A 24,514-nucleotide genomic window follows, 5' to 3' on the forward strand; every position below is an offset into this window, starting at 1 on the left:
AGCACTGGGAGGCTGAGAGCTTTGGGACAAACAGGCAAGGACGTGGCACTTGACGTCGGACCCTCCACCCCCGAGGTTCTGTTGCTGAATAACTGGGGACTATGAGGGTGGGGAGGGGAGAAGGGGAGGAGGGATGGTACCATAATGAAATCTGGGGCCTGACACACAGCATCTGCTGTGATGTGCTCCAGGGGAGCCAAAAGGGGCAAGAGTACGATGGTCATGTCTGTTTCCCACCGGTTCCCCTACTCCAGAACCTTAACTCTTCATTGGCATTGCCTGGTATAGAGCTGAGACTGTTCTCTCTGCCTTCCCCACTGAAACAGGTTCTTCCCTCAGAACCTCTCCAAGGGATGGCTGGCTTGAGAAAGGCAAACCTTGTAGAGAGAAACTTAGGCTGAAGGCAGTCTGGCTCTATTACAGGCTCATTCCAGTGCTTTAAAAAAGAATTCACCCTTCCACCTAGAGACTAGTCCTCCTCCCCTGGATACCTTAGAGCGATGTGGTAAAGAAAAAATAAATCAGTAGCCTGATTAATGCTCCAAAACCAGCCAGTGGTTAGACTTTGGGGAGTGGGGTGGGGGGTTGGTGTTGGCAAGTCTATCCGTCCCCCCACCTTCCCCCATTCCCCCTCCCCACTCCAGGTCCAGAAGTCCATAGGTTTCTTTTTCCAAGGGCCAGGGGTTGTCACATGAGTGTAGGAGGGCACCCTGGCTAAGCACGGGAAAACACGGTTGAGCAAACAAGAATTTTGTATTTTACACTTGAGTTAGGGACATGGTGGCAACTTTGGAAGCAAGTGTAATTGGGACATATTCATAGTAAATCACGGGTCACCAGGAAGTTGGCAGGGCCCAGAGCTGGACCCAGGTAAAGAAAATTAGACCTTCCTAAAGAGCATCTCTAAAACATACTAACACAAATGAACAGAAAGTAGGCTGTTTTACAGTAATGCCAATTCAGCAGAAATAAGGATCCTCCAGGGCAGATTTTCTATGGTTAGGAGCCAAATGAGTCTGGTAACTTTACTATAATATTTTTCTCTCCTCCTTTGCACTCAGAAGCACTTGGCATCCTTTATCACGGCCATGATTACATTAGGTACCTGCAAAGGGCTTCAATAAAAGTAATGTAATTTTGTATAGCTCTGATGATTTGCTGATACAGTGAAAGGTCAGCGCCTGCTACCAATGGCAGCTGTGTGAGCAGGGAGAGTAGTTTAAATAGCGACTATCTGTGCTCAGTGATATCACAAGTATAGGAAGATTCGAAAGATCTGTCCTCCCTTCCTTCCTCCTGTCCTTCCTTCCTTCTTTCCTTCTCCATTTGTTGAGTGCCTCCTATGTGCTGAAGAGACAAAGACAAGCTAGACACAATCCCTGGCCTCACAATCAATTGGGGAAACAGCAAAGATGGCCCTTGATTTAAAAAGAACTAAATCTAAAGGTTAGAAATAGGTAAACCATGAAGAAATGACAAATACCCACGAACATGAAACAAGGGAAAACAAAACAGCTCTGTGGCACTTTACCTGTGTATCAATGATATGGGCCAGAAGTTTTGTTTGTAAACGGGTGGAAACAGAAGGTGTTAGATAACTGCTTGTTGAAATTAACACAGTCACAGATGCTAGCGCTGGAAAGTGCCTCTGAGATTCTCTCGTCAGCCCTTTCGTTTTTATAGAAGAGGAAATTGAGACTGGGGAAGGTCAAAAGGCCTGAGTGACTCGAGGATGGAGCAGAGAACGGGAGCCACATCTCGTGGTCCCTGTGTTCTTTCTCCCATGTTGATCTCTGACCTGGGCATTCAACTTATAATTTATTTTATTCTATTTTAACCATTTTTTGAGGTATGACCAAAAAAAGCTGTACATATTTAACATACAACTTGATGAGTTTGAAGATAAGTATACACCCATGAGGTCATCACCTCCAAAAGTTTATTTCCACCCTATTTCTTTCTTTCTTTTTGGTTTGTTGTTGTTTAAATTAGATTTTTTTTCTTTCATAGTAGAGCACTTAACAGAAGATCTACCCTCTTAGCAAAATTTTAAGTGTATAATACAGTATTGTTAATTATAGGCCACATGTTGTACAGACCTCCAGAGTTTATTTATCTTGTATCAATGAAACTTTGTACCTTTTGACTGACACCGCCCCAAACATGATTTTATTTATTTATTTATTTATTTGGCTGCGTTGGGTCTTCGTTGCTGTGTGCGGGCTTTCTCTAGTTGTGGCAAGCAGGCGCTACTCTTCGTTGCAGTGCGTGGGCCGCTTTTCTCATTGCAGTGGCTTCTCTTGTTGTGGAGCACAGGCTCTAGGCACATGGGCTTCAGTAGTTGTGGCACATGGGCTCAGTAGTTGTGGCTCGTAGGCTCTAGAGCGCAGGCTCAGTAGTTGTGGTGCACGGGCTTAGTTGCTCCGCAGCATGTGGGATCTTCCCAGACCAGGGCTCGAACCTGTGTCCCCTGCATTGGCAGGCAGATTCTTAACCACTGTGCCACCAGGGAAGTCCCCATGATCTTTTTAAAAACGGGATCAGTCTTTGCCCTCAAGTAGCTCAGTCTGGAAGGGAAAAATCCCATTGCAAAAGGACTAAGGCTGAAGCTGAAAGAGAACAGTAGGTTTCTGGGCATTAAACGAAACGGAATAAGCTAGTTAAAGAGCATTTAAGAAGAATCCTTTATAACGAGAGAAATATGTTTCTGCTGAGTTAGTGCAGCAGAAACCTCCTGTAATGTCTCCTTTGGGTGGTGAGATCTGTCATCTGGATTTGGGCATGTGCGAGGTCAGAGCCAGGGCCCAGGCCCCAGCAAAGGCCTTAGGTGGGCCATAGGAGGCACTCCAACCCAGTCAGCCGTCTTCCAGATGATGACGAGGAGAGACTGTGTGATAATGTGGAGAGACCGTGCTCTTTACAGTGAACCAGACCAGGGTTCAAGTCCCAGCTCTGTCAGGGCCTCAGCTGGGAAACTCCTGGCTGTGGCTTCAGTTTCCTTAGTTCTGAAATGGGGAGAACATCATCTCTTTTATAGGGCTATTGTGATTAATGATGATTAAATATGTACAGAAACTCCTAATCCAGGCACTGCTTCTTAGCAGTTGCCCAATTAATCTTAATTACATCTAAATTGTTTAAATCCATCATCACTAAAAGAAGAAAATTAAAAATTTAAACAGTCCAACAATTCCAAGTGCTAGTGAGAGAGTGGATGAGGCACACATTCATACTGTGTTGGTGAGTGTAAACTGTACAACCACTTTGGAGAACTGTCTGGCATTCAGTGAATTGGAAGATGCACGTGGCTTTGACCTGGAAGTGCCTTTATTAAGTATACACTAAACTCATGCACACATGCCTAGGAATGTTCAGAAAAACAATGGTCGCAATTGCCCTAAACTGGAAGCAACCCAATTAGCCATCAATATTACAAGAGATAAATTTAGATATCTCTATACAGGTTATGGATAGAGAGATAACTCTTCATACAACAGAGTACCACGTGGCCACGAAAATGAGTGACGTACAGCAGCACACAGCAACATGGGTGAACCTTACAAACACAATATCAAGAGGGAGAAGCAAGACACAAAAGAACATATGCGGTGTGATTCCATTCATATGAAGATCAAAACCAGGCAAAACTAAATGATAGTGTTTAGGGATCAAACATAGGTGGAAAGCTATGAAGAACAGCAAAGAAATGATTACCACAAAAGTTAGGAGTGATTACTTTGAGGGGGAGAGAGGAGGGTTTCAATGGGGAAGGGCACCCCCAGGAATTTGTAAGGTGCTAGTAATATTCTATTTCTTGACCCAGGTGTTACTTATATGGGTGTTCTCACTCTCTCTCTCTCTCTTTTAATATGGGTGTTCTCTTAACCACTCATTAAACTGTGCACTGTTACACAAACTGTCAACTGTTCCGTGATTTTCTGAAAGCAGGTTAGATTTCTCGATAAAAAGTGGAAAAAAAAGTATATGCTGAGGGAGATGGGAGATCCACTCTCAGAAATATAGGACAAGTAAAAAATATAAGTATTTTTAAAAACATTTTAAGTGCCTGTGATTCATATTGGATAAGTTGAGATATTCAAGGTCAATAAATTTTTATATCTGACAGAATGAAGTAGCATTAGTAGACAACATTAAAGACTTCCAGAAGGAATTTTTCAAGCCATCTAACATTCTCTTTCAATTCTCTCTCATCTTCTGAGTATTTCTTTTTTTTTTTTTTTTTTTTTTTTTTGCGGTGCGCGGGCCTCTCACTGTTGTGGCCTCTCCCGTTGCGGAGCACAGGCTCTGGACGCGCAGGCTCAGCGTCCATGAGTCCTGGGCCATGGCTCACGGGCCCAGCCGCTCTCTGCGGCATGTGGGATCCTCCCGGACCGGGGCACGAACCCGTGTCCCCTGCATCGGCAAGCAGACTCTCAACCACTGTGCCACCAGGGAAGCCCTGAGTATTTCTTGAATTCAGAAGTTAAGAAACAACGACAGATGAATTTCGACCTGGCCTAATTTCAGTATTAATGTACAGCAACTGTGAAAAAGTGGAGGGAAATAACTTAAAACCTATAAAGACAAGCAAGTCTTATACTCCTGAGAAAGGAATGCAACTCTAATTGTTCACTTGGGGATCAATTAGCTTGAGAAGAACAATTTGTTGATAACATGGCATTTTTAGAGGGGAAATGGGTCAAAATGGCCACCTCTTTTAGTCTGGGCCTCATGGAATTCTTTTGCCTATGGTTTCCCCAGATCAGGCCTGATTCTCTACTCAGCAGATAAAGAAACTTAATTTTGCCACTTAACCCAGAGAGTCATCAGGTCTGGGGGCCTGCTGACAATGGTTTCTGCAGCCACTGACCTTCCCTTAGCTTTTGGGCCCTCCTCTCCACGGCCTGTCCACTGGAGAAAGGTTGCCTGTGCAGCCCACAGTCTCTCCCATCTTAAGGCTCCATGTCACTTACAACCCTTCCAGTCAGTTGTCATGACAGCCCATTCACTCTTCAACAATATTGTTAAAAAAAAATTTTGTTGGAGTGTAGTTGATTTACAATGTTGTGTTAGTTTCAAGTGTACAGCAAAAAAATCAAGTTATACATATACATATACCCACTCTTTTTTAGATTCTTTTCCCATATAGGTCATTACAGGGTATTGAGTAGAGTTCCCTGTGCTATACAGTGGCTCCTTACTAATTATCTATTTTATACATAGTAGTGTGTATATATCAATCCCAATCTCCCAATTTATCCCTCCCCCCCATTACCCCCTGGTAACCATAAGTTTGTTTTCTACATCTGTGACTCTATTTCTGTTTTGTACCTTTTTCTTAGATTCCACATATAAGCCATATCATATGATGTCTTTCTCTGTCTGACTTACTTCACTCAGTATGACAGTCTTTAGGTCCATCCATGTCAACAGCATATCTTTATGGCACAAAAAGTGGGGAAAAAAAAGGCCCAGCTCAAACCTCATCCTTTTATTGGTTGGCAAAATCTCCACAAACTCCAAAGGGAGTTTCATAGAGAATAGGAAAGCCTGACCAAAAGTACCTGGGTTTGGTCAGTTCCCCAAACAGGACAGGTACCCCAGGGATTATGATGTTTGTTTTTTTTTTAATTGAAATATAGTTGACATAGAATATTATGTTAGTTTCAGGTATACTACATAGTGGTTTGACATTTGCATATATTATGAAATGGGGATTGTGTTCTTTTATGGAATTATTCACTTGGCTTAGTTATTTGTTTCCCAAATACAGATTTTATGAAAGTCATTTTAAGTGTAAAAAACAAAGCCTTCAAATTATACATTTGAGAAATGAGATAACAAAAGGACTCGAAATGCTGTGCAAATGTGTGAGGTTCAGATTTAATGCTGGAGGCCTAGACACTTCCTCCTCACATATGTCTCACTTAGCGATTTTGTCACCCATTTTGGCGGCATCAGGTGTCCTTCCAGAAATGAGCATAAGTAGCCCTTAAGAGGGCACAGAAATGTGTTAAAGGAACGTGAACTACTCCAGGAGCGGGAAAAGAGTGAAGGTGAGCCTTTCCCAACATGAGGAGAAGAGCCACCTTCTGAGAAGAGAGGATTTAACCAGGGACCAGAATTTCTCCTCTGGCGAGAACCCGGGTGCTCTTAGGTCACACGCCTTGAACTCCATCCCCTGGAGTGGGCCAAGCGGGCTCACAAAGCACGTCCCATGAACATCCTTCTCTGATAGGCCACCAAGAAGAACCGGACTCAGAGAAAAGTTCTTTCAGTGAAGGAGAACTTTCTCCTAAGATGTTTGAACCATCGTTAATGAATAGCATTCAAGCTCAAATACACCATCCTCACAGCGACTGCGGTAGTAGCTTTATGTGGTACTTTCTGTGTTACAGCCAGGGTTCACTGTAACATGAGCACAGGCCTCATACCTTGGTAACTTGAGAATTTCAAATCATACTTGCAAACTTTGTCAAACTGTAAAATTTTTTCTCTGTCATCTTCCTGTTTCACAGGTTTGCTCCATTTCCAGGTGTGGATTTGGGAGAGGCAAAAATCAGATCTGATGTCCCCTGAGCCCTAAATCATACCCTGTGTGGGCTTTAGTATCAGACTATTCCAGAAAACTTCAAACGTTAGTGGACATGCCACATTGCACCAGGGAAATGCCATACATTCTGAAGAGTAATGAATGGTTCCATATGGCCTTGATTTCTTTAAGTACCACATCAATGTTTTATAGTAATTTGTATTTAAAATTCCAATCACTAGGCATTTAAAATAGATTTTCTGGGGCTTCCCTGGTGGCGCATTGGTGGAGAGTCCACCTGCCGATGCAGGGGACACGGGTTCGTGCCCCAGTCCGGGAAGATCCCACATGCCGCCGAGCGGCTAGGCCCCTGAGCCATGGCCGCTGAGCCTGCGCGTCCGGAGCCTGTGCTCCGCAACGGGAGAGGCCGCAACAGTGAGAGGCCCGTGTACTGCAAAATAAATAAATAAATAAATAAAATTAAAAAAAATTAAAAACAAATAATAAATAAATAGATTTTCTACCAAGTGGACATGGACACATGCTCACTTCACAAGTTTTCCCAAGATGAGAAGTGGAGTAGATGGACCACTTACCAAGCCCAATGCCATCTGCTGCAGGCCGGTCACTGGCAGCATTGCACTAAGTCTGCTTTCATGTCTTCCTTTCCCTTAGAAGTGATTTGTTGGATCTTACAATAGAATATTGAAAAAGTAATCACAAACTGAGTTCTTACTGCTGACTTTCAAAAGCAGAGTTGAGTACTACTTTCCTTCGTTCAGTAAGCCATAACCTATGAAGTGTTCAGCCTGGACCCTGTGTCTTCAAGGGGCTTGTGCCTCAAAATCTAGTTGGGGAGAAAAAATTAAAAATAAGAAAGAAGTACTTTGATTTCAAATCCACTCAGCTTTTTAAACTTTTAACCTAAATTGCAATACTCAGGTTTTTTTTTTTAGTAGACTCTTTTTCCTTGTTTATATTTTCAAACTTCTCTTTTATTTCTTGAAATATATTAAGCACACTTATTTTCTGCATCTGCTTATTCCCAATACCCCAAATCTCCCTGTGTCTGACGCTACTTTTTGTCTCTGTCTGCTCTTACTCATGGGGGCTTTTGCTTTCGTGTGTCTTTTGTGTTTTCTGATTGTGAGCTTTTGTTCCTGCAACTTTATCTGCATCCTTAGCAGTGTAGGTTCAAGATATTCCTTCAGAGAGGTGTTGTGTTTGCTTCTGCCGGTTGTTGGGAGCACCCAAAACTTGAACTCATTAAGATTTTTAAATTCTGTGGTATCATGAATTTGGGTCACAATCTTACATGTAGACCACACCATAGTTATGAGCTCTCAAGGAAGGTTTAGACATCTTTTCTAAATTCACCCAGCACCAGGATCAAGACAACCAAACTGTAGGGGGTCCTCTTCTGCATAGCAGGTCAGTTTCACATTCATCTTCACTTTGGCTCTCTGGAGTCCCAGTTTTATGGCGAGTTTCTTTTTTTAATACATAAATTTTTAGTTTGTATGAAATTATTATTTTTTCCCAGCTTTACTGAGATATAATTGACATACAAGATTGTGTAAGTTTAAGGTATATATGGTTTGATATACATATATATTGTGAAATGATTGCCACAATAAGGTTAATTAACATATACGTTACCTCACATAGTTACTTGTTTTTTGTATGTGGTGAGAATATTTAAGATGTACTCTCTTAGCAACTTTCACGTATACAACAGTATTGTTAACTATAGTCACCAAAACGTATTCATTTTATAATTAAAGTTTATACCCTTTGACCAACGTCTTCCCATTTCCCCCATTCTCCAGCCTATGGCAACCACCAATCTACTTTCAGTTTCTGTGAGTTTGGCTTTCTTAGTTTACACTTGTAAGTGAGATCATACAGCCTTTTTCTGTCTGACTTATTTCACTTAGCATAATACCCTCAAGGTACATCCATGTTTTCACAAATGGCAGGATTTCCTTTTTTATGGCTGAGGAATATTCCATTACATATATACACCACATCTTCTTTCCCCATGACAGATACTTAGGTTGTTTCCATGTCTTGGCTATTATGAATGGATGTGGGGTACAGATATCTTTTTGAGATGATTTCATTTCTCTTGGATATATACCCAGAAGTGAGATTGCTGGATCATATGGTAATTCTGTTTTTAATTTTTTGAGGAACTTCCATACTCTTTTTCCGTAGTGGTTGTATCAGTTTACATTGGGACAGATTCTTATTTTGCTCATGATCTTGTGCAGGCGTGAGGCTTTATCTTCTGTCTCTCAGCCCCTGCACCTTGGCAATGTGAAAACTCATGATACTATTGTTTGACAGATTTTCTATGAGCTTGCTCACTTCCCAGGGGTCCCACTTTAACTTTGTTTTTGGTTTCCGTGGTTTTCTTGCCAGCTCAATGATTCATTTAAAAAAATATTTTAAAATCTTATCCAGCTTTAGTTTTCATCAAGAGGTTTGTTCTGGGTATCTACCCACCATGTTAAATTGAAGTACTATAAAAACAAGGTTAGCAATGTATAATCAATTGCTAAGCAGAGCTGAGGTACAGTTTCTCAAGTGTTTCTGTTGCCTTCACTTTTTATTCAGAACCCATCTCTGTCCTCAGAATACTAGACAGTGGCTGAGAAGAGTAGAGATAATGGTGTGCTGGCAAACTGGCTCTCAGAAAGAAAAATAGAAGACTTGGTTATTAGCATTTGCCATTTCTGGGGGCTGAATATTTCCACAGCAGTCTACTTCAAGCTACCAGTTTGATTCACTAAACAGAGAGTTGGGAAGAGATGTACACAGTTGTTTCTCACACACTGGAATGAACCACCTCTAGCAGAGGTAGAAGATGCAAGACAGGGTGGCTGAATCAAGTGCCTAGAGATCAGTCAGGACTCATAAGTGAGGGAGGAGGGCCTGATAAGGAAAAGGGGAACTGGAGAGCATGTACCAGCTCATCATTGCCCTGTGAGTATGGTGTCAGTGTTACCAGATCTGCTTTTTCGAGGAGAGTTAGAAATCTAGCATTTAGGTGACATCTCCTTTCTAAATGTTGGCAATTGACTCAGAAACTTTAAAAACATATGAGAGAGCCCAAAAACAACCTGAGGGGGGCAGGTTTGGCCAGATAACCACCAGCTATTGTCTGGTTGGGTTAGTGCTTGGGGTTATGCTTGCTTATGTAGTTCTGTCCTCTCTAGGCCAAATGGCCCACATAAAGAACTGCTGTTGGAGAGGCAGTGCAGGGTTGGGGGAAGTGCACATGCCATGGATTCAGACAGACCTCAGTTCAAGTCCTGGGCCTGCCGCTTACTGTGTGATCTCAGGGAAAATCCTGTAAAATGAGGGGGATGGTCCCTGCTTGAGTAGGTTGTTCTAAAGATAAACTGAGATGTTACATGTAGGAACCCTACCCAATTAGTCATAGCTGAGGGCAAACACTGGAGTGTTCAGAAGAAAGACCTCTAGCTCACTCTTCTCAACCTTCCCTGCCTTGGAATCACACGGCAAACATTTAAAAAAGTATCAGTGCTAGAACCTACTCTTAAAGGTTCTAATTTGGTTGGTCCAAGAAGGAGCCTGGGCATCATTATTTTAGAAAGTGCCCCCTCCTCCTCAGATTCTAATCCTAAATGCTTTAGATTCATAATTTCATTTCACCCAACCCTTCCAACTATCCTAGATGGTATTCTTCTCATTTTATGAATGAAGAACTGAGGCTCAATGGTTAAATAACAGCCCAAGGTCATATAGCTTGTAGGTGAGGGGATCAGACTTAACCTCAGAGCTTCAATTCTTAAACCCCATTCCATTTAGCACTACTCTACCTATTACATATAGTCTTTGTGAGGATTAAATTAAACACTGCCAATAAAATGCTTAGTTCAGGACCTGGAGCATATTAAGTGACAAAGGTTAGCTGTCATCATTACCTCCTAACACCAAAACAGAGAATACTTCCCACGTTCTCTGGTCTATGCAATTCCATCTCAGGTAAATCTTCACCCGTTTTTGGATCCTCCACCTTTTCTTCTCCCTGAAAGCACACATACTTGCCCTCCAGATGAACCACAGGACAGTCACTGTAATGACCTGGGGGAGGCTCTGCCAGGGTATGTCACATCTGAAGGGGGAAAAGGGAGGGGGAGAGGACAGGAGCTCCAGACTCTTGGAGAGGGTGGTGATGAAACCTGCCTGGGTTGATGCCCCAGAGGACAAGACAAAGCTCAGGCTCTTTGGTACATAGTTTTCAATAAATATGTTTTCCAGGGGAGTAGTTTGCTGAGGAGTGGGGGAGCAGAGGAAGGACTAATGAGGGTGTCAGACAAAGGATGGGGAGCATCTATAGACCTGAATATTGGGGATCCTTCTCTCCTTTCAGCTAGGTCATACATTTGCTTGGAGGCTATATTGTGTTTGTGTTTCCTGTCTTCATTAGTGAGATGGACATAGAAGCCAATCCAAGAGGGACATGAGCGCCTTGCTCACAGGCAGCGTGCTCAGTCCCTGGTGTTTGGGCTGGGTCAGAGGGAGTATCCAGCTGACCTAGGTGCAAGGAGGACTGTGCAAGGACCCAGATGCTAGTGGTGACCCCTCAGAGGAAAGCCTTGGCATCTACCACCAATACCACCACAATTCGATGTTTGAATTGGTGACTTTACTTAGCTTATATTTTTTTGAATTTTATTTTATTTTATTTTTATACAGCAGGTTCTTATTAGTTATCTATTTTATACATATTAGTGTATACATGTCAATCCCAATCTCCTAATTCATCCCACCACCTGCCCCCACCCCGCTTTCCCCACTTGGTGTCCATACATTTGTTCTCTACATCCTTGTCTCTATTTCTGCCTTGCAAACTGGTTCATCTATACCATTTTTCAAGATTCCGCACATGTGTTAATATATGATATTTGTTTTTCTCTTTCTGACTTACTTCACTCTGTATGACAGTCTCTAGGTTCATCCACGTCTCTACAAATGACCTAATATCGTTCCTTTTTATGGCTGGGTGTATTGCATTGTATATATGTATCTTCTTCTTTTTCCATTCGTCTGTCGATGGGCATTTAGGTTGCTTCCATGACCTAACTATTGTAAATAGTGCTGCAATGAACATTGGGTGTAGGTGTCTTTTTGAATTATGGTTTTCTCTGGGTATATGCCCAGTAGTGGTATTGCTGGGTCATATGGTAGTTCTATTTTTGGTTTTTTAAGGAACCTCCATACTGATCTCCATAGTGGCTGTAGCAATTTACATTCCCACCAACAGTGCAAGAGGGTTCCCTTTTCTCCACACCCTCTCCAGGATTTATTGTTTGTAGATTTTCTGATGATGCCCATTGTAACCAGTGTGAGGTGATACCTCACTGTAGTTTTGATTTGCATTTCTCTAATGATTAATGATGTTGAACATTCTTCCATGTGTTTGTTGGCAATCTGTATATCTTCTTTGGAGAAATGTCTATTTAGGTCTTCTGCCCATTTTTGGATTGGGTTGTTTGGTTTTTTGATATTGAGCTGCATGAGCTGCTTGTAAATCTTGGAGATTAATCCTTTGTCAGTTACTTCATTTGTAAATATTTTCTCCCATTCTGAGGGTTCTCTTTTCATCATGTTTATGGTTTCCTTTGCTGTGCAAAAGCTTTTGTTTTCATTAGGTCCCATTTGTTTATTTTTGTTTTTATTTCCATTTCTCTAGGAGGTGGATCAAAAAGGATCTTGCTGTGATGTATGTCATAGAGTGTTCTGCCTATGTTTTCCTCTAAGAGTTTGATAGTGTCTGGCCTTACATTTAGGTCTTTAAACCATTTTGAGTTTATTTTTGTGTATGGTGTTAGGGAGTGTTGTAATTTCATTCTTTTACATGTAGCTGTCCAGTTTTCCCAGCACCACTTATTGAAGAGGCTGTCTTTTCTCCATTGTATATTCTTGCCTCCTTTATCAAATATAAAGTGACCATAGGTGCGTGGGTTTACCTCTGGGCTTTCTATCCTGTTCCATTGATCTATATTTCTGTTTTTGTGCCAATACCATATTGGCACAAAAGTCTCTTTCAGACTTTTTGTTGTTGGTATATAGGAATGCCAGAGACTTCTGTGCATTAAGTTTGTATCCTGCAACCTTACCATATTCATTGATTAGTTCTAGTAGTTTTCTGGTGGCATCTTTAGGATTTTCTATGTATAGTATCATGTCATCGGCGAACAGTGACAGTTTTACTTCTTTTCCAATTTGTATTCCTTTTTTTCTTTTTCTTCTCTGATTGCTGTGGCTAGGTCTTCCAAAATTATGTTGAAAAAGAGTGGCGAGAGTGGACATCCTTGTGTTGTTCCTGATCTTAGTGGAAATGCTTTCAGTTTTTCACCATTGAGTATGATGCTTGCTGTGGGTTTGTCATAGAGGGAACCTACCTCAAAATAATAAAGGCCATATCTGCTCTTAACTTTATGATTTCTTTCCTTCTACTAACTTTGGGTTTTGTTTGTTCTTCTTTCTCTAGTTCCTGTAGGTGTAAGGTTAGATTGTTTATTTGAGATTTTTCTTGTTTCTTGAGGTAGGATTGCATTGCTACAAACTTCCCTCTTAGAACTGCTTTTGCTGCATCCCATAGGTTTTGGATCGTCATGTTTCATTGTCGTTTGTCTCTAGGTATTTTTTGATTTCCTCTTTGATTTCTTCAGTGATCTCTTGGCTATTTAGTAATGTATTGTTTAGCCTCCATGTGTTTGTGTTTTTTACGTTTTTTTCCTTGTAATTTATTTCTAGTCTCATAGCATTGTGGTCAGAAAAGATGCTTGATATGATTTCAATTTTCTTTAATTTACCGAGACTTGATTTGTGATCCAAAATGTGATCTATCCTGGAGAATGTTCCGTGTGCACTTGAGAAGAAAGTGTAATCTGCTCTTTTTGGATTGAATGTCCTATAAATATCAATTAAATCTATCTGGTCTATTGTGTCATTTAAAGCTTGTGTTTCCTTATTAATTTTCTCTCTGGATGATCTGTCCATTGGTGTAAGTGAGGTGTTAAAGTCCCCCACTATTATTGTGTTACTGTCGATTTCCTCTTTTATAGCTGTTAGCAGTTGCCTTATGTATTGAGGTGCTCCTATGTTGGGTGCATATATATTTATAATTGTTATATCTTCTTCTTGGATTGATCCCTTGATCATTATGTAGTGTCCTTCCTTGTCTCTTGTAATATTCTTTATTTTAAAGTCTATTTTATCTGATATGAGTATTGCTGCTCAAGCTTTCTTTGATTTCCATATGCATGGAATATCGTTTTCCATCCTCTCATTTTCAGTCTGTATGTGTCCCTAGGTCAGAATTGGGTCTCTTGTAGACAGCATATATACGGGTCTTGTTTTTGTATCCATTCAGCAAGCCTGTGTCTTTTGGTTTGAGCATTTTATCCATTTACATTTAAGGTAATTATCAATATGTATGTTCTTATTACCGTTTTCTTAATTTTGGGGGTTTGTTTTTGTAGGTCCTTTTCTTCTCTTGTGTTTACCACTTAGAAAAGTTCCTTTAGCATTTGTTGTAGAGCTGGTTTGGTGGTGAATTCTTTTAGCTTTTGCTTGTCTGTAAAGCTTTTGATTTTTCCGTCAAATCTGAATGAGATCCTTGCCAGATAGAGTAATCTTGGTTGTAGGTTCTTCCCTTTCATCACTTTAAATATATCATGGCACTCCCTTGTGGCTTGTAGAGTTTCTGCTGAGAAATCATCTGTTAACCTTATGGGAGTTCCCTTGTATGTTATTTGTCATTTTTCCATTGTGTGTTTAATAATTTTTCTTTGTCTTGAATTTTTGTCAGTTTGATTACTATGTGTCTCGGCCTTTTTCTCCTTGCATTTATCCTGCCTGGGTCTCTCTGTGCTTCCTGGACTTGGGTGGCTAATTCCTTTCTCATGTTAGGGAAGTTTTCGACTATAATCTCTTCAAATATTTTCCTCGGGTCCTTCCTCTCTCTCTTCTCCTTGTGGGACCCCTATAACGCGAATGTTGGTGCATTTAATGTTGTCTCAGAGGTCTCTTAGGCTATCTTCATTTCTTTTCATTCTTTTTTCTTTGTCTGTTCCATGGCAGTGAATTCCACCATTCTGTCTTCCAGGTCACTTATCCATTCTTCTGCCTCAGTTATTCTGGTATTGATTCCTTCTAGTGTAGTTTTCATTTCAGTTATTGTATGGTTCATCTCTGTTTGTTTGTTCTTTAATTCTTCTAGGTGTTTGTTCTTTAATTCTTCTAGGTGTTTGTTTTTTTTTTTTTTTTAAAGGAGGAGGCCATTTATTTATTTATTTTTGACTGTGTTGGGTCTTCGTTGCTGTGCGCTGGCTTTGTCTAGTTACGACGAGCTGGGGCTACTCTTCGTTGAGGTGCGTGGGCTTCTCATTGCGGTGCCTTCTTTCATTGCGGAGCACAGGCACTAGGTACAAGGGCTTCAGTAGTTGTGGTGTGCGGGCTCAGTAGTTATGGCACATGGGCTTTGTTGCTCCGTGACATACGGGATCTTCCTGGACCAAGGCTCGAACCCATGTTCCCTGCATTGGCAGGCGGATTCTTAACTACTGCGCCACCAGGGAAGTCCCTAGGTCTTTGTTAAAGATTTCTTGCATCTTCTCGAACTCTGGCTCCATTCTTTTTCTGAGGTCCTGGATCATCTTCACTAACATTATTCTGAATTCTTTTTCTGGAAGGTTGCCTATCTCCACTTCATTTAGTTGTTTTTCTGGGGTTTAAGCTTGTTCCTTCACCTGGTGCATAGTCCTCTGCCTTTTCATTCTGTCTATCTTTCTGTGAATGTGGGTTTCGTTCCACTGGCTGCAGGATTGTAGTTCTTCTTTTTCTGCTGTCTGCCCTCTGGTGGATGAAGCTCTCTGAGAGGCTTGTGCAAGCTTCTGGATGGGAGGGACTGGTGGTGGGTAGAGCTGGGTGTTGCTCTGGTGGGCAGAGCTCAGTAAAACTTTGTTTGTCTGCTGATGGGTGGGGCTGAGTTCCCTCCAGTTGGTTGTTTGGCCTGAGGCAACCCAGCAGTGGAGGCTACAGGCTCTTTGGTGGGGCTAATGGCAGACTCCAGGAGGACTCACGCCAAGGGGTACTTCCCAGAACTTCTGCTGCCAGTGTTGTTGTCCCCGCGGTGAGCCACAGCCACCACCCACCTCTGCAGGAGACCCTCCAACACTAGTAGGTAGGTCTGGTTCAGTCTCCTACAGGGTCACTGCTCCTTCCCCTGGGTCCCGATGTGCACACTACTTTGTGTGTGCCCTCCAAGAGTGGAGTCTCTGTTTCACCCAGTCCTGTCAAAGTCCTGCAATCAAATCCCGCTAGCCTTCAAAGTCTGATTCTCTGGGAATTCCTCCTCCTGTTGCCAGACCCCCAGGTTGGGAAGCCTGACGTGGGGCTCAGAATCTTCACTCCAGTGGGTGGATTTCTGTGCTATAAGTGTTCTCCAGTTTGTGAGTCACCCACCCAGCGGTTATGGGATTTGATTTTATTGTGATTGTGCCCCTCCTGCTGTCTCATTGCAGCTTCTCGTTTGTCTTTGGATGTTGGGTATCTTTTTTTGGTGAGTTCCAGTGTCTTCCTGTCAATGATTGTTCAGCATCTAGTTGTGATTCCAGTGCTCTAACATGGCACTGCTTCTGATCAAAGAAATAATTTCACATTCCAGAGGCTGGGAAGTCCAAGATCAAGTTTCCAACAGGATTTGGTTTCTGGTGAGAGCTCTTTTCCTGGCTTGCAGATAGCCACCTTCTCACTGTGTCCTCACATAGTGGAGAGAAAGATATCTAATGTCTCTTCCTGTTTTATAAGGATAACAGTTTTAGCAGATTACTTAGCTTATTCAAGTAAAAATTTTAAAAAAATGTTTGTTCCTCCAGTGATTGAATTTACAAAATGGAGTGGACAGTTGCCACCTTAAATCATTGTAGAAATAAACACGGTATGATAAGTAGGGAAAATTTTGTTAAAAAATTCTACTGCAAAGGTAATGCTGGCACTCTTTCCTAATCAACAACCATAACTTATTCAGATTTCCTATACTAAACACTTGGGTGAAGAAATGAAGGACCAAGGAAGCCTTCAAGAAGAAAGCAAAGGTCAAAGCATTTTCAGGCTAAAAGGAAACAATCACTCTGAGTTTTCAAAGGCTTGCTTATAGGGACACATTACAAGTGTTAATTCTTTGGGTAAGATTCACATTTACCAGACTGAATGTTTATAGTCACTGCCATTTGAAGTTTTGATCCTCAACTCATTAGAAAATTACTCAACACTGTATGTATGACCTCTTGTATTTGTCTTGTACTGCTTTTAAGCTCTTGAAATACTGAACTCTTAAACGTTTCATCCCCCTAAGACTGTAAAGCTTTTGGAGGGAAAGAGCTTTATTATGTCCCTACCCCTGTTAATCACCAAGAGGGTCACAATGAGCTCAATTAATCTACTGAATCTTTTAACTCTTTCATTTTTTTTGTAATGCCCTTGGGATATGCATTCTGTAAATGGACACTCAACATGTTTATAGTGAAAATATAATGGCTGAGAGCCTGGCCAGTGTAAACACATTCTTTCTATGTCTTAATGACAAAGGATTGCTTAGATTTAGAGAAGAAAAAGGGTGATTTCTTTTACAGTGTGTTAAAGTATTAAAAAGAAGCAACTGAAAGTTCTTTGGATTTTATGCTCTACCACAGTGCAAACCCCTGGGTAATCTGGCCTCCTGTTTCTTCGTGCAAAGCAGAAAATCAGACTCAGGGTAATGAATTCTACCCAGCCTTGGGCACTTGAAGCTGAGCGCTGCGATCGTACATCATCTTCCACACTGCCACCTTATAAACGAAATGCAAACTCTGGGCTTCTCAGTGGGACAGGCACACAACGAGAGGAGAGGGGCCGCACGCAGAGGGGTCAAGCCCAGGAAGCAGAGACCTCTACCCCAGACCTCCCCTTCCGCAGACAACCGAAGTAGAAGGGCAGATGTACGTGGGCAGAGATGTGTGCCCAAGAGACGGGCACAGATGGACCGGGGACATTCGTAGCAAGGGAGCTGGGACACAAACCACGAAGGGTGATGAGAATCCACCTCGTGGACGGTATTTTGTGCCAATGAGTGTGTGAACGTGTGAACTCTACTCCGGAACGGGTGGCCGCGGAGCCCGGCCTGGCGCGGCCTCCAGGGCGAAAAGAAAGAGGTGGCTTTGTTCCCGGGATGTGAATAAGGGAGCCGAGGCCGAGCTTACAAAAGGCAGCGTTCCGCGGCGAGAACACTTGTCTCGGTAGGGGCTTGGACAGCGCGCGAAACTCGCAATCAGGCTCCCAGCCGGAGCGGCCGGCTGCACAAGTGCCCGCAGTGGGGACAGCCTTGTTGGCCCCTGAGCTTCGCTCGTAGAGGCCGTGGCGCGGGCCCCGCCGCGTCCCCCAGGCGGCGCGGGCGGCCCCACGCGCCCGCCACTCCGCTGAGCTGCCAGCACAACATTCCGTTTAAAAATAACACCCACGTGCGCTGGTAAACAAGCGCGCGCTGCTGCTGGTGCCGCGCGCCCAGGGCGAGCCTGTGAGGCGCGCCCGCGCGCGCGCGCCCGCCCTCCTCCCGCACGTGTCTGCCGGCTCCGCCCAAGTTGCGCTAGCGCGGCCCAGTCTCCGCCCCTTCGGCGGGCCGCTCTCCGCCCAGGAGCCCCGAGACCAGCCGCTGCCGGGCCCTAGCGCCCCCCGTATTACCAGGCGTGCCCCGCAGAATGCTCTCCAACTTTCCTCCCCTGATGCCACCTCATCGCGGCTGGACACATCGTCTCAGGTCTGCTCCTTCCCTCCCCTCCCCGGTCTTCTCACGTCCCTCTCCTTTTAACTCTCCCTCCCATCAGCGTGCGGAGGATTGCCTTCTGGTTCGCCCTCTCTCTATCCTCTCCTCTTTCCTTCCTTCGAATTTTACTCGATTGTTTATTATTTGTTGGGGGGCGGAGGCGGGGGGCGGAGAGGGGCGTCTGGGGCCTGGTGACGGGTGGCCGCGGCCAGTCAGCGCGCGGCGTGGCTTGACGAGTAAGCGGCGCGGCTTGACGAGTAAGCGGCGCAGCGAATGGCGACGCGGCGCAGAGATCCCGGGTCACGCGCTTGTGGATACAATGACATCATCTGTTTGTACGCGTCGAACTAGCTTGGTGCAGGGGCGGGGCCTCGCGTCACTTGAGTGACGGGTCCTACGCAAAGCACGGAGCCTGGATTCGGCCGGTGGGCGGATTCCTGGGTACGCTGGGTTGGACCTTTTTGTGTACAGGGTTGTTGCGGAGTCCGCTTTGGACTCCAAGATATTTCTGTGACTTGGAAGGATTTGGGGGGTGGGGGCGGGGAAAGATATTTATAAACCAAAGCGGATAGAATTTTGGTGTGCGTGTCGCATGTCTTGCATTCTTAGTGCACAAATGAACGACTTTGGGTACTGATCGTAGGATAAGGACTTGTGAAGATATTTTTCTAAACCTAAAGGAGTAGCTTTCTTTTAAAAAGTAAAAAATGCACAATTAGGTGTTTCGCCGTCATTTTAAAATTAGACTCATTATTTCCCATTCACAGTTGTTCAGAATTTGTTCTTGCATTTAGGAATGTGGAATAATCTGCTTTTCTCCCGAGTTACACTTCTCCCCTCGTTTGCCGTGAAATTCACGAAAAGTGAAACACGATTGCGGTCAAGCGTCCTAGGTTAGTGCAAACCTCTTGGTGCCTGATCAAATCTGAGGGCATCGGTTTATCGAAGTCCTGAGGGCACCAACATCTTCGCTTGCCAGTATTTTCACGCTGAGGTAACCCTTGCCATCTACGGTCAGCATCTTATCTCGGGTGTTACCTGGGTGTCGGGTTCTAATGGGGAACCGGACACCAGGGCGGGCGCAGAGCCTGGCGAAGCGACGCGCTAGCTGGGGACCCCCGGTGCCAGGCGCCCTGCTCCGAGTCAGGGAGGCCACGCGACTGCGCTGGTGGAGGGTGTGGGGCTCTGCGGCCCCCCCACCTTCTCCTGGGCCAGCGCCGCGCTTTGTTGTCGTTGAGGCTCGCGGGAGAGAGGAGGAGCCCGGCGGGGACCGCTGCTGGAGCCTGCGGAGTCCCAGCCCCCGGCGCGCGGCCTCACACCCAAGCCAGCGGCTCCGCGGGGCCGGGTCGCGCAGGCGCGCGCGCGCACACACACACACACACGCGCGCACACACACGCACACCAGCACACCCGGGCCCGCCGCCCAGCCCTCCCCCTGGGCGGGGACCCGCCCGCCCGCCGTCAGCTTAGGTTGAGGCACCCTGCGTGTGTCTATAACTTTGTGCTGCTGCCGCGGCCGCCCTGCTCGTGGAAGGGAGGAGGAGGAATGTGGAAGGCAGCAGCGCGCAGGCTGACAGGCGGTTCTTCAGGCGGGCTGCGGCGGCTGCTGGAGCGCCTCTTCTTGGCCGAGGTTGCGCGCCCCCTCCTCGCCCTGCCCCGGCCCCGCGCGGGATTGTGAGTCCTCCCCCCTCGTTCCTGAAGAGAAGGAACCCAGGTAGGCGCCGGAGCTGTGCAGCGGGTCGGCCGCCTTCCCGGTGACTCCGGATCTGCTTCTGAGCTGGGCCAGGCGCTTCCCTTTTCCCTCCCCGTGACTCGGTGTGCGCGCCGCTCTTCTCTCCCGCTAGTGTTTTTAAAGGACTTGAGTGAAGGGGGAAACTGTCAAGATGGCAGCAGCGGGAGCCAGGAGGTGATGAACGTGCTGGTCCGGGTTTTCTGGCGGCCCGGGAGACTTGGTGCTTCCCGACCTGTTGGAAGATTGACGTTCCGACTTGCCCCCTCCTCTCGCTCTTACAGGGAAGGGGGTGGAGTACACGACGCCCGCGGGAAAATAAACCACACAAACCCCCAAAGTGGCCGTTGCTGCTCGGCTCGACCCTTTGCAAATACCCGCTGAGCTGCTTGCTCCCCTTCTTCCCTCTTTCCTTTTTTTCTGGAAGTGACAAGAGCCCGTTTGCTCTCGGACCCACGTTCACCCTCTCAGCCCGCGGGCGAAGAGGGGAGAAGGGAGCTGCCCGCGCCTTCCCCGGGCTTGGGCCCTCCGTTAGGAGGGGGGGTGGCAGGGGGGCGCGGAGGCGGCAGGGCCAGGGACTGGGAGAAGAGCCGAAGACGCCACAGACTTTGGCGGCGTCGCCGCGGGAAGCACTTGAGCGGGCTGGAGCGAAACATAAACAAACGCACGCCCGCCCATACTCGGGCTCCGACCACGGCTGGGCTGCGCCAGCTCGGGCTGCTGCCCGCTTTAAAGGCGCGGCCCGCGCCCCTCCCCCTTCTTCCCCGCCCCTCCCCCTTCTTCCCCGCCCCGCCACCTAGCCCAGGAGAGACCTGCAGCTTCCGCGGCGGCGGCGGGGGGAGTGGGGAGTGGGGAGTGCCCCGTGAGAGCCCGTCCATTCGCTCCAGTCTCCCCAGCGGCCTGGTAGGGGGGCCGCGTCTGCTGCGCCAGGTCCGCGGGACGCACGTCTCCAGGTCTGCCTGCTCCTGGGAGGCGGGCGCGGTGCGATCGGGAAGCGGTGGCCGCGGCGGCGGCGGGCGAGGACTGGGCTGCAGCCCGGGATAACCAACTCTCCTTCTCTCTTCTCTCGTGCTTCCCCAGGCGGCGGCAGTAGCGGCGACGGCGGCGCCCGGGAGCCCGAGTCTTCGCGGCGCCCCCGTCCCTCCCCCGCCGCACCCCGCCCCGGCGCGAGAGGAGAGCGCGAGAGCCCGAGCCGCGGGCGGGCGGGCGGCGAAGATGGCAGAGGCGCCGGCCTCCCCGGCCCCGCTCTCTCCGCTCGAAGTGGAGCTGGACCCGGAGTTCGAGCCCCAAAGCCGGCCGCGCTCCTGTACGTGGCCCCTGCAGAGGCCGGAGCTCCAGGGGAGCCCGGCCAAGCCCTCGGGGGAGGCGGCCGCTGACTCCATGATCCCCGAGGAGGAGGACGATGAAGACGACGAGGACGGCGGCGGTAGGGCCGGCTCGGCCATGGCGATCGGCGGCGGCGCGGGCGGCCCGCTGGGCTCAGGGCTGCTCCTGGAGGACTCGGCTCGGCTGCTAGCTCCGGGAGGGCAGGACCCCGGGTCCGGGCCAGCCCCCGCGGCGGGCGCGCTGAGCGGGGGGACGCAGACGCCGCTGCAGCCTCAGCAGACACTGCCACCGCCGCAGCCGGGGGCGGCTGGGGGCTCCGGGCAGCCGAGGAAATGCTCGTCGCGACGGAACGCCTGGGGGAACCTGTCATACGCTGACCTGATCACTCGCGCCATCGAGAGCTCCCCGGACAAACGTCTCACTCTGTCCCAGATCTACGAGTGGATGGTGCGCTGCGTGCCCTACTTCAAGGATAAGGGCGACAGCAACAGCTCTGCCGGCTGGAAGGTGCGTACTCACCTGGGGCGGGCGGCCAGACCCGCCGGGCCTCCTGCGCATTGCGAGATGTGCCTTCGATTCGTCGGAGCGCGCCTGCGGGCGCCGGGGAAAGGGGTTGGCAGGGAGAGCCTCCGCTGTGAGGCTTTGGGGGTTCTGTGTGACCCGGGAGGAGGGGAACCTGGGGAAGGCTGCGCAGGCGGCGGGAGGGGGAGAGGAGGCTCCTGGGGAAGCCTCGGGCATGGCCAGGTGAGGAGAGGGCGCGAGGGACGCTGGCGAGGGAAGGACAGACGAACAGGAGTGCATTTGCCGGATTCCTGGGTCATCGCAGAGGAGGTAGGTCCTCGGCCAACTTTGGAGTCGATTTCCCGGTAGTGGGTGCACGCGAGGCCGCTGCGGGTGGAGTGAGGGGACGTGTTTGGGAATCGGTGCCCGGAGGTGAGGTAGGATGTGTGGTTTCCAGTAGGTCGCAGGAGCATGGTGTGTTGTGACTAGCTGGATGAGAACCCTTGTGTCCAAGTTTCGGGGTTGTGGGTGTTAATTAATTCCCACAGGCACATCGATCCCATGACAAAAAGCAGTGGTTGTAAACCTTTTCTTGGCCGGTTCTCTTTCCTTGCCTGTGTTGACACCTTTATTCCTCAGAGATGTCTCAACAGCAAACCTGCCTCGGAGTAGCCTCTGAGATGATTTGGGACCTGGAACGGGCCAGCCCTGCCACCTCGACAGGGACTAGCTGCACCTGCTGCTTCCCCTCTGAGGCCTGGACTCTGGCCCTGTCTGAGGCAGGGGGTCCAGGTGTGGAGGACCGGGGCCTGGCGCTTCACTTAAGCCTTTCGGAGGGAGGTTTGCTGGCAGGGCTGGACTGTAATGGCTTCTACCTATTATTATAAGTGAACCCGAAGAGAGGCTCTCTACTGCTCCTTTTCTGCCTCTTGGGGCACTGGACACGTGGTAGGGAGAGAGGTGTGGAAAGGCCTATGATGTAATGACTTCCTGCAGTTGGGCATCCAAAGAGATTAACTCCTGTCCCCCTGCGGGGCTGCTGATACCCAGCTGCTTTGCTCTTGCACCTCATCCTCCTGGTCCCGTCTGCTAAGATATGAATGTGTACCAAGCAAAAGAGAGCCCTGTGCCTTGTGCAGTTGGAGATACATATATCGTTTGTCAGTTGCTTCTATTAACAAGTTAGCTTTTTTTAAATTTTATTTTAATTAAAGAGGTAGTTGCTTTCTCCTTCTGTCCTTTCCTTCGTTGTCTTTGGGGAGCCCTGTACTTCCTGGGTTCCAGTGGGTGTGTAAAATAAGAATAACTTGACCTTAGGCGGAGAACTGAAACACTGTAGAAGACTCAGTGTATGAAAAAGCTAAAGAATTTAGTGTTATTAACTTTTAATTTGCTTTAAAAAAATCTTGCAAAGTGCCTTTAAAAATTTTTTTTTATGGCTAGTATTGGGAAGGGCTTGTTTAGATACTTTAAAAGCAAAATGTGTGCTTTGATATTATTCCACAGATGTAGCTCATCCTTGAACAAATGCTGATATTATGAATCTTACATTTGATTTAATTTTATTGCTTTGCCAAGGGATATGAGTTGTGTGATATGAGAGATATTTATGAAACAGATGAGAGTTCTGTTTCAAAACAGTGCTAATGTGATACCTTTAAAAATTGAGTTTCCAAGTGGATGGTGAGGGTTAATCTCAAGGTTCAGTGTTAGGAAAGGGTGAATTTATGGGATCTAAGAAGATGGATTTTGGGGGGTGGTGGGATATTTTCCAAATTTCTCACACTTGAAATTTAGTTCTGCATATTTTGAATTTGGCAGAAAATCTGTTAGTTAAAAGTTAGCTTTAAGTTAGTTTAAAAGTTAACATAGGAAGGGTTTTTACCTTTCTTATTATTTTTAAGATTATGAAAGTAATTTAAACTCCACAAATAATGTTTCTTGCATTGTGTTTATAGTTGAAGATAATACCAGTTTATAGTATTTGAATTTTTTATAGTATCTGAATTTAAGATTTATGTGAGAAAGTGGTATTACCAAAAGTAGCCATGAGTTGAGACTGGATTAATTATGTTTTCATGTAGCTTGCAGGATTTGCAATAGAGATTTTGGGCCTAGTCATAAACTTTGTGGTTTTCTGTCCTATTTTTGGTCTCATGGTTTCTTTTTTCCTTCTCTGTTATCTCATCTTTCTTTAACTAAAATTCTATTAAATATTGTGAATTGAAACTGCCCAGCCCTAATATGTTTAATACAGGGCACATATTCTATGAGTATTTTTACTTGAAAATTTTACACCAATTCTGTTTCTGAGTATCACACAAAAACTAATCCTTGAAGACTATAGGGATATAATTTAGTTGAAGAATTTTTGTAAGATGACCTTTATCAAAAGATGCAGCCATGCAGGAACTTCCAAATCTTTGATGATGGAGAATGCCCTTTGAAACTGGGGCTGCTGGTTTCACATTCCGATTATGACTAATAGCCAAGCTTTTTTGTGCTTGTGGTTTAGTGGGGGGTGGAAGAAGAGGGACAAGGGAGAAGTCAGGAGCTAATTGTGACTCATTTCCATGCATCCGAGTTT

General features: G+C 46.2%; 1 protein-coding gene across 4 annotated transcripts in view; it reads left to right on the forward strand.

Annotated features, from left to right (window-relative positions):
• The first annotated feature begins 19,807 nt into the window (after positions 1 to 19,807).
• FOXO3 (forkhead box O3) overlaps positions 19,808 to 24,514 on the forward strand; it is a 117,887-nt gene continuing 113,180 nt past the window's right edge. The window contains exons 1-2 of one of the 4 annotated variants that reach the window (XM_073789481.1): positions 19,808 to 20,001; positions 21,181 to 21,933. In XM_073789481.1, coding sequence (XP_073645582.1) covers positions 19,918 to 20,001; positions 21,181 to 21,933 — 837 coding nt within the window. In that variant the 5' untranslated portion in view covers positions 19,808 to 19,917. The remainder of the gene's footprint in view (positions 20,002 to 21,180; positions 21,934 to 24,514) is intronic. The other 3 variants (XM_073789482.1, XM_073789480.1, XM_073789479.1) reach the window with 3 other exon arrangements.

Source organism: Tursiops truncatus, chromosome 12 (assembly GCF_011762595.2).
Source record: "Tursiops truncatus isolate mTurTru1 chromosome 12, mTurTru1.mat.Y, whole genome shotgun sequence".
Lineage (NCBI taxonomy): Eukaryota > Metazoa > Chordata > Mammalia > Artiodactyla > Delphinidae > Tursiops > Tursiops truncatus.